The 10645-nt window shown below is 34.9% G+C and overlaps 1 protein-coding gene across 2 annotated transcripts; it reads right to left on the bottom strand.

Annotated features, from left to right (window-relative positions):
- Positions 1 to 718: 718 nt before the first annotated feature.
- Positions 719 to 6671, bottom strand: LOC131056347 (uncharacterized). 2 transcript variants are annotated; one of them, XM_057990699.2, is made up of 2 exons: positions 6469 to 6671; positions 719 to 2599 (listed from the first exon to the last, which is right to left on the bottom strand). In XM_057990699.2, the coding sequence occupies exon 2, from the start codon at positions 2451 to 2453 to the stop codon at positions 1044 to 1046; it is 1410 nt and encodes a 469-aa protein (XP_057846682.2). In that variant the 5' UTR covers positions 2454 to 2599; positions 6469 to 6671; the 3' UTR covers positions 719 to 1043. The 2 variants fall into 2 exon arrangements, with proteins under 2 accessions (XP_057846682.2, XP_059063992.1); XM_059208009.1 differs by lacking the exon at positions 6469 to 6671 and adding an exon at positions 3504 to 3599.
- Positions 6672 to 10645: the final 3974 nt, after the last annotated feature.

Below are 10645 nucleotides of genomic sequence, written 5' to 3'. Positions count from 1 at the left end.
TAACAGCAATTAGACTCAGTTCTCCATGTGCTATCATAGAATTCAAAAATCGAAAGGCCTTGACGTCACTCTGTGCTTCTCCATTCTAAAAAATTTCATTCAAATCAAGGCAAAATTTAATAGCTAAAACAAAGGTTTCAAAGAAAGGCTCGGAAGTCATTTGATCTCTCTCACAAAGAACAGGATGTGAGTGAACCAGGAATATATATTCCCAGATTGGATAGATCATGCTTCTCATGAAATATGTCCTAGAGACTAAAACAGCGTAAGCAAGAATCAATCCATATTTTAATGAACCCTGATACCCAGCAGAGCCTCCTAGTACCAGTTTGGTAATCATATCTCAGGTTTATAAATTCTATAAGAACGGAGTAGAATCTCAGCACCTTATTCTATAAGTTAGATATCACCACCTTGAAAATAAAAAACAACACAAAGAAAATGAGGATGATCTTTAAAGCTTTGCATTTGATGGGTCTGTGAGATATATATCAGAACCATAGAAAAGAGACATATTTTCTGTACAATATACAACAGGGGAAGCTATGTCATTAAGTAAGTTATTTTTCACCTTCAAGTTCTTCAAAAGTTGTTAGGATTTTAGGACATAAAAAATTTGTACATTTAAATATTTGCCACTAACATTAGTTATAGAATTCCAAAAACATAGAAAGATCATTCAGGCTTTGACATGGTTAATCAATCTTCAAAGCATTCCTTAAGATCGAGTCCCACTTCTTCATAATATTATCAGCTTCTGTCAATCAAGAGAATGTAGAACAATAGAATAAAACCTTGCTGTTTGACAGGTCAATAGTAAAACATTCCAAAAATCACGGATTTGATATTTGCAGATGAACAGAACAGTAACGTTATAGGGGGTAGAACAAGTATTGAGATTATTTTCTAGAGGCTATAGAGGCTATAGGCCCACAAGGATGTCAACAACACCTATTAGAAAACTATATAAAAACCAAAGAACAATTTACACTGTGAAATCCAAACACCAAAGAAAGCCTACAACTGCACATAAATTCATGACATTAACCTGCAACTCGAAGACGACGCTTCCCTGGCCTTTCTATTGGTCCTGCAGGAGATGGCCCTCTAAAACCCAAAGTAACCCTATCTTGAACACACCAATGAAAAGGTGTGGGGTAAATGTTCCTTCTTTTAAAATCATAACAAACTTCACACAAGCTTTGCTGGTGATCTCCTTGAGTGGTAACTACAGGTACCCAATTGCAGAATCCTGCATTATATCTGGGAAGATCATGAGGTGTCATACGTACTTGAGGCTCATGGTGGTGAGCCTGTAGTATGTGAGACTGCATTCTTTGCAGATTAATGTCCCTTGAAGTGAATGAAACAGGTGCAGCAGGGCTGGGGAATGGTACTCTGGATGGGAAGAAACCTGCAGAAGACATTGATGAAGTTGATGCCCTACCTCCAAAATGATTGGATAAAGGTGGTGACATAGACAGCGAAAAGGAAGGTGACATATTCGATGCCCTGTTAAATTGAGCTGCATAGCCTGCTGATACAACTCCATTTCTGATCATACTCATGCTGGGTCTAAGATTTGGGACTTGGGAGATATTTTCACCATATCTCTCATGATTAAAAAGTTCAGAATGAGGCATTTGGACATTGAATTGAGAGGACATAAGCCTCTGGCTAATTCCTCTCTCAGGTGAAACTTCATATGCTCCAAAAGGAATCTCTTGAATAGCTTGTACATCATGTTTTCTTTGATATTCCTGTTGCACATTCAAGTTTGCTGAGTGAGATTGAACAGCAGCAGGCGTGTTTGCACTCTCATTCTTGCTTTCGACAACACCTGAACAATTTTCCACCTGTGGTTCTACAGCACAATCATCCACATCTTTTTTTTCTGCTGTATATCCAGATTGAAGAGTATCAGGACGTCTCAGTAATGTCAACTCTACCTTGCCATCAGATACTATTCGATTGGCTGGTGAAACATTACCAGATCCTTCAATGCTGCCACTTTCAGAAGGAGAAGACCAGTCCATTGGGGAGGTGGGAGATAAGAAAGCATTATTTTCAACATCATCATCCTCATCATCATCATCTGCATTATTTTCAACATCAGCACTGCGTTTCCTTGAAACTTTCCTCTCCTTCTTGGACTTTTTAATAGAAACCAAAAAGTGGCAATCCTTTTCTTTGCTTGGATTATGCTGGTTGAGAATGATGCTGAAATTAGTGTTTTCATTTATAGGTAGCTTCTGCCGTTTTTCAACATCTCTATATGTCTTTTTACAAACAAAAACTGCTGATAACTGGTTGGCCGGAATCCCAGTTTTCTGGCTCATCTGAGCCTGAAAGCGCTTGAATGTAAGAGCAGAATGCACACCAACATGACCTTTTTCTTGATCATGTTCTCCATCAAAGAAAAATATTGGGTAAGGTGTTGCAAAGCTCTCCATTATCCAGGTGTAGTATCTCTCAATCAATTACTATCAACCACAAGCATCTCAGACCTAAATCCCTTTAAAAACTCAGCTTTGTCTATCTGAAAGAAAAGGCCTTGATATTGCCTGTGAATTCCTTTTACAACCTCAATCCTGTGCAGCTGCAAGAAGAGGCCCAAAATAACCAGTGAATTCCTATCTGAACTCTAATGTATAGAATATTAAAAAGGATAGCAATTAAGGAGGAAAGAATAACTGTTTTTAGTGTCTACCAAAGCAAACAGATAATGGATATCATTCTATAAAATAGCAACAAGAATCATCAAAAATACAATTATTCTATGGATTGTGGAAATCTGATATCATTAATAAATAAAATTATTAAGTGTCTACCTAAGAAAACAGAAAGTGATCTTAAACAAGTACTGGGTTTCAAGTATAATAGATTTCAAGATTAACCAGGATAATGCAAGTCTTCTGATCAATTTAAAGGTCCAATTCAAGCAAGTAATCATTTACAGAGAAACAAAAGCTTGCTACATGTTTGATGCCCATGGCTGCTATTCCATGCCCTAAAATACTATTGAGAATTTTTAAATGACTAATCAGAAAACTTAATCTGGCACATAAGCAATGAAATCATTTGCTTTGAAACTCCCTGGTCATCTTGAATAAAGCTATAATAATCAAAATTTCATAAGATAATCACAATTATCCCCCGCAATGTAAACTGTGGCCAATTTGAAAAACATATGGATCAAAAGTGATTGTGATTTAATCATTAGAGAATTAATTAATTTTAGGTTGAATAATTATTTTAGGTTGATTGATTATAAATATTAATCAATTTGTGCTTAAACATTAGAGGTCAATACAGCTAATCAAACACAGGCATATAACAATATGAAAGAGAAGAAAATCCACATGTTAATAAAGGGTTCTTCTATCAAATAGTACTTTTGCCCCAATGGCTACAGGTCCTTCCCACAAATTGCTTCCTTTTGAACCTTATTTTGTTAATGAGATCAGGAATCCAGGCGGCTAAACTAAGGATGCAGCTGTTACCTCATTTCAAAAGGCACGTGTGGAGTCTTCAGACCATGTTCGAATCAATTCCTCTTGGTCAGATGGTGGCAGATCTCCCTACCCTGATTCTCTTGTCATGGTACAGGTGGATAAAGATGTGAATATCATTATATCAGCAATGGTTGAGCATACAATTCAGACCAAGGTGCCCCTGTTAATCCTAAGAAGCCATTTGCTTCTGTTGTGGGTTTGGGATCTGCTTTTTGAACGGTAAAGGCAATCTAGCTAAAACCAGGGAAGTGTTAAAAGTAAAACTGTAAAACCCCTCAAACGCTGAGTCTTTAGGGGAATCCTGTATTCCTGCAAAGCCATCTAAGCTAACTCCTAAGGCTAAAGAGCCCTTTCAAAGGACTTCTGTAATTCCTCTTTTGTCTACGAAGGGGTTAACTGAGAAGGCTCTTTTGGTAGTGAAATTTTTTTCCACCTCTTTTAGCATAAGCCATAGAGCCTGTAAGTAATTCCCCAAAGATGGTTGGTGAGGATTCCTTGGAGCCCACCTTTTGTCTCAATAAGGAAAGGAGTCCTTGTGAGGAGCAGCAATAGGATGATTTGTCACTGGAGTGGAAAGAACTGGAATCTCCGGCAGGAAAGGATTGGAATTTGGTGTCCAATAGAAAAGTTGGTAAAAGTAGGAAAATGACTTATATGCTTCTGACTGCTGTGATAGTTCTTATCGGGTATCATGTAATGCCTAAATTTTAAGGGAGAGGGCCCCAATACAACCTTCACTAATTAAGCCAGAAAAAGAGGGAAGAATATCCAAACATAAAAGTTTAACTCTAAATGTTACTTAAAGAATTTCAAACAGAATTGACTTCATTTAAGAGTATAACGAACCTGTGCTTGCCAAGAGAAAGCTGAAGCTAAAAAAACCAAAATGGGAAGACAATTTTCAATGTGAATACAAAAGGATTCAATTTTGACGTCAAGAACAGAGTTACACCGAATTTGAACAAGGACTTTAAAATCAGTTAATCAGAAGGAGCTAAAGTAGTAAAATTTAAATTAACGAGGAATTCATAGCAAAGCCATAAAATATATACAAGTGTAAAATTGATGTAATGTGCAGCCTTGGCTGTGGCATCTGAACTAAAAGTTTGCCTATGTTGTGTTATCAAAAAATAGATAGTTTACCCAATAAGGAAAAAGAAAAAGGTTGGAATCCAGAAAACTTAAGATGACTTAAAGAAAAATAAATAAATAAACTTGATATGATTCAGAACACATGCAGAATATGGCTATGTAATAAAAACAGTGATTTGTCCATGCCACTATCGAAGTTGATATGAACTGATAAAATTAATAGCCTTATTTTCACTTTCAGTGGAAAACTCAAAGCAGTATCAAAAGAGACTCAATGCAGCTCATTTCATAAAAAAATAAAATAAATAATATTCTGCTTTAGTCAGGAAACTCAGAAGTAATGAAACTGACAAATATAAGCTAGATGATCTAGCAGAAAATGACACAATTCAACAAAGCAGCTAAATATTCCTGATCTTCAGGAAAATCAAGAGCCTAATGAAACCAACCAATTTAATATATCCGATGTAACAGAAAATGACCATATAGGGAGCATAATTCTTGATTCAAATTATAAGAAACTGATAAAAGGTAATTTGTCAATGGCATTGTCAAAGTCAACATAAAAAGTTAATATGAAGTGGTAGTATTTTCATTTGTGGCATGGACAACTCACATTAGGACCAAAAGAAATTCAATCAAGCTCACTCCATTCAAAAATATAATACTGTTAACCAGAATCATGAAACTTAACTGCCATGAAGATTGAAACCTACAAGTCTAAGCTAGATCGCATTACCTCAACAATCCTCATCTAGTATCAGGAAAATCAATTGTCATGAAACTAAAAAAATGTAGGAGAGATGCTCATGAATACATAGCGTAATGGTATGCGTATTAGCTCTTTGGCAATAAGTGCTAAGTTCAAGTTTTATAGTAATCATTATTCTGTTGGTTGAACTGGTCCGAAATTATCAGAGTGTTTCATTGTACGGGAATGAGAATCCCCATTTCTGGTTTCACCAACCAGGGTAGGTTAATTCCCAGATTTACCAATTAAAAAAAAACGTAAAATAGATGATCTAACAGAAAATAATCAGATAAGAAGGATAAATTTTTATACACATTATATTAAAAAGGAGAAAAACCGGTGAAGATGATCTCTTAGGTCACGGCCTTGCGAAAACACCAAATTGATGTGCAAGAACTGCCCTGTGGATTTTAGAATTTTAATCTGTTCCTTATATATACGTTTTTCAAATTTCGTAGCCCTTGATTCAACAGACGACTAACCTCGGAAGAATACTAAACCTTGACAATCCACCTACAATATATGGACATAAATAGTTCAAATACTAAAGGAATGCTCAGCAGTTCATAGTTCATACTACAAAAATATTGAACCCTCAATATAAACCTGTAATGGATATAATATACACGATCAACGGACAGATAACTTAATTTCCTCCGTTAACCTCCTGAAAGCTTAAATAATGAAATGCAAAAGAGAAAAATTGCCTATCAACACAGGATTGCAAAGGAAGGTCATATTTTGCGATCAGAAAAACAGGTTGCTCAAATCGAACCCGGAAAGGAAAAAAATAAAAGAAAAAGACAAATTTTGGCAATGCAATCGTTGAATTGAGCTTGCGCCACTCAAAATGTATGGGAAATTTTTCTGACAACCTCGATTTCGACATGCGAACCATCGGGACAAACGATCAGAGATATAGAAACCTCAAATTCATCGAGATAAACAAAATTGATGTCTTGATAAATCAATTTATAAGGAAAAGTCATCCATTTAAAAGTTCAAACGGCTTGTCAAACACCATGAGCGCATGTGTGTTAAAATTTGATCAAAGGGATCGAATCGCACATCGTTAGAGCGAGCATGATGGGAGGAAGAAGAAGATCGTACCTGTGAGGGATTCCATGGCCTCAAGCAGGTCGATTGGCAATCCACCGCCCTTCCCTTTGCATGTCACAGGATTCAAATGGCGGAATCTCTTGATATAATTATGGTGATGCAACACAAGCATAGTAACAGCAAAAGGTAACGGCGAGTAAACAGCTGTTAACTTGCCTTAACGGCACGGGACCTGCGGTATTTCCTCCCGGCGGATTTCATTTTTAGATTTTCATTAAATTAAATTAATATATCCAGTTTTTATTAATAGCGGTATATGAAAGTTTGATTATATTATCTTTATAAATGTACAGGATTTGAGGGTCGAGAAAGACCCCGAACATTCCATTCCGCATTGCACATGCATCATTTTGTACTATAGGAAATTGAGCAAATGTACTTCGATGGTAAAGGTATATATTAAATTTCATATGTTTAAATTTGATTGTTTAAACGTGCATTTTCATACTCTTCTAATGTTAATATGGAAAATAACCTCTAGGATTATGAAGTATGTTCTTGAATTTGAAATTTCATTCAATTAATATAAAATGTCTTGGAGAAAAGAGAAAAAAACAAAAATGAAACTATTAATAAGCAGATGTTAAGTGTGAAATTATTCGTTATCTTCTAAATATTAGCATGGAGATAAAAAAAATAAAAACAAAATACTATTAATAAGAAAGATGGTAAGTGTGAAACTATTGGTTGTAATCTAAACATTAGCATGGAATTCTTGTATCTCAAGAAAATGATAATACAATGACAATGAAGGGCATATTGGTGCATAGTCACTATTTAATATATGGAGAATTATATCTAGAGCATAAAAGAATAAAGGCTAAGGCAATAGTTTGGTAATCTCAAAAGAAAATTATAAACTAAACTTTTTTTTTTATTGAATTAACATAAAGAAAATATTGCAATGAAGGAGAGTGATTCACAAATTACCAAGAAAATAGAGAGAATACAATTACCAAAACAACACAACAAGATACTAATACCAATTACAACAAATTATAGTGAGTCGCAATGCCACCAAGGTTACCTAAAACAAAACACAACAAAAAATTGCAACGATATTTGAGTTTGAACAATCTTTGAAGCTATCTAGAATATGTTCGATATGCTTTTTCTAGTGTTAGAGAATTTGTAACTTGATGTAATCCAGGTAATATCCAATCTTGCTACTATTCTTGGTGACCCCCCTACGATTGAAAGCAAAGAGAGACAATTTGAAAAATGGTGTCAAAGTAAAACTTGGGAATTTTGGTTTCATGTTGAATCGATTGATTTGAAAACATTGACTTGCACCTACATTTCCATATGTTAAAAAAAAAAAAAAATTGTCTCATAGAATCAACTACCCCATTATTATGAAGAACAACACCTAAAATAGCTTCTTTCCAACTCAAGGAATGATAAAAAGGACAAGAAAATGCTTGAAAAAAAGCATGTCATTTTTTATTGGCTATAAAATAGTCTAAAAATATATGTTTTAAGTATTCATTATACTAACAAAAGGGGCATTTGATAGATTGGAGTACAAATTTCAATTTATCCCTAACTGAAAATTTGTAATGTAGGACTTTCCAAGCTTAAATCTAAGCATTGACTTATGGTTTAGACCTCCAATGTAAGGTTCACAACCCTTTAACTATATCACAAAAACAAATAATAACTCAATTTTTTCATAACTATGAAAATCAAATGAAATTATATATATATATATATATATATATATATATATATATATATATATATATATATATATATATATATATATATATATATATATATATATATATATATATATATATATATATTACATCTCATGTGTAAAGGTGCTTAATCCAAGTGTTAGCACATGAAATGAGTGTGGAGCATAAAAATGGAACCAAGTAACTAAGACCTAATCTCACTCTCATGTACACATTGGAATACAAAAGAGCCTAGGGAGATATCTCACTTTGACTACTTCTTGTGAGAGAAAGAGAGAGTCAAGGAATATCTATTAGGGTTTCTATCCCTTTGTTGTAATGTAGAGGAGATGTGTAAGAATGCAATGATCAACTTGTGATGGTGAAATTTGGAACTAAGGTCACCTCAAGTAGGTTAAGACCACTAATTAACCAACACATTAAAAGGAGGATGAACCTTCAATAGATCCAACCTCAATTCTATTAGGAAGAGAGTTGAATGTTGATTGAGGTCCTATTTCCCCTTTTGTTTGAATTTGTGTAATTTTGAATTAGGTTTGGAAATTGCAAACACTAAATCTATTGGAATGAAATGGTAAAAACACAGTGTTGTAGAAATCAAACAGAGCCACAAGATAAGATCTAAGATACAATAGAGGATCAGAGTCCACACCTGAAAATTTGAGAAAAATTGTCGGGACCATGTGTTCAGACCAGGTAGTAGCACCCTGGTCCTCTTTCAGCGCCTTGGTCCTCTTCTAGCACCCTGGTCCTCTTCCAACACCCTGGTCCCTCTGTAGCACCCTAGTCCTGGGAGGTCTTCAGAAGATCTACAAAAGGCAATTTACTTCGTCTAAGTCTCCTTTGTCCTTTCCAGCCTTGTATGGCTCTTGAATCTGCAACTTACACACCAAAAGAAAGGAAATTGTGTTGTGGGTGGCTATATAGGGCTTTGCCTTAGTCAAAACCCTTGTTTTGATGATTTCCACCTCCACAAATAGTCGATAATGTATTGAAAATGTGTGTGTAAGAATCTTTTGTGTATGCAAGATCCTAAATGAACAATAAAGTAGGTCTAGAGTTCTACCGTATGCTTTGGAGAGTAAACCCTAAATAAGTGTAAATGTAAATGTAAATGCTTCAAATCACAAATGCCACAATGGATCTAAAGCATGAATGTAAATCTGAAAATGAATGTCATGAAGCTCATACAAGGACATGAAAATAACATGAAACCACACCAAGCCCTAAGGGAGAGGTACAAGCCAATCAACAGTAGGTGATCTTCTATTACTCTTCAATGTCTTCAAAGCTCCTGTTGGTGATGAAAATAGTTGTTGTAGACTTGATAAATGCTTGATGATTTATTGACGAAGACTCCACATAACCTTCACTTTCACTTCATAAGACACTCCTTCCAAAATTGCTTGATGATGGATTCAATTCGATTCGATGCCTCAAATGAGGAAAAGAAAGGCTATATGTATGAAACCCTAACTTTGTTTTGGGTCATAGGTTGACCTAGAAATGGTATTTTTTGCCAATTTCTTGGATTTGAATATTAAAATATAGTCAAAACATGCTCCCAAAATTCAAGGAGAAAAAGTTGAGACCAAGTAGCTAGCTACCTAGTTCAACCACACAATCCAAGCAACTTTTCACCAAATTCCCAAGGAAGCAAGATATTGTGATTTTAGAGCTAATTCCAAGAGTATGTAGAAATTTGAGGCATCTAGATATGTGAAATCGGGCCTTGAAGGTCGAAATAAGACATAATTAGGGTATTTGATGAAATGATTAATTGGAAGAATAAAATAAAAAGGGGCACACTTAGGGTAAAGAGCTCGATTTTATGATGAGTAGAGGGATAAAAGAAGAATTTAGATTTAATTGAATTAATTTATTAAATGCTTAAAGGGAATTTGAAATGAAAAATGCAAAAACACTAAGGCGAGTGCTAACCTAAGCATGGAATTGTACCACCCAATTAAGGGTGTACAATTTTCAACGCTACATTTAGCCCCCACTTTAGTAGTCATATGACACTACGTGCATATGTGGTGCAGAAGCACCTAGCTTCATTTTCATCTCAGGTTTGATTTTTGTTGTTTTAAGTTGGAAAGTTGTTTAGGATGTTTTTGAAGTTGTTATAGGTTGTTTTGATGAGTTTTGAACTCATTATGGGGTTTTGGTTTCTTGTTTTCATCTTTTTGCTCAAAGTTGCCAGTTTGGTGTTGCCTGGCAAAATGATGGAAAAATGAGTTTTTTTTTTGTGGTTTTTGTTTTGAAAAGGTTTTAGACATGTTTCTTGTTTTTGTTTTAGGTTTGAGAAGTATTTTTAGGTGATGGTGAGTTTTGGAGGTCAATCTTGCATTTTCTAGGTACCAAAAGTTGTCATTTAGGCATCAAAGTGTCAAAATTAAGTGCCCTTGGACATGTACCTGTCTGTATAGGAGCTTAACCAACTTGGAGAGGTATTTAATCTCCTG

Source organism: Cryptomeria japonica, chromosome 7 (assembly GCF_030272615.1).
Source record: "Cryptomeria japonica chromosome 7, Sugi_1.0, whole genome shotgun sequence".
Lineage (NCBI taxonomy): Eukaryota > Viridiplantae > Streptophyta > Pinopsida > Cupressales > Cupressaceae > Cryptomeria > Cryptomeria japonica.
This window is presented reverse-complemented; position numbering and strand designations above follow the sequence as displayed.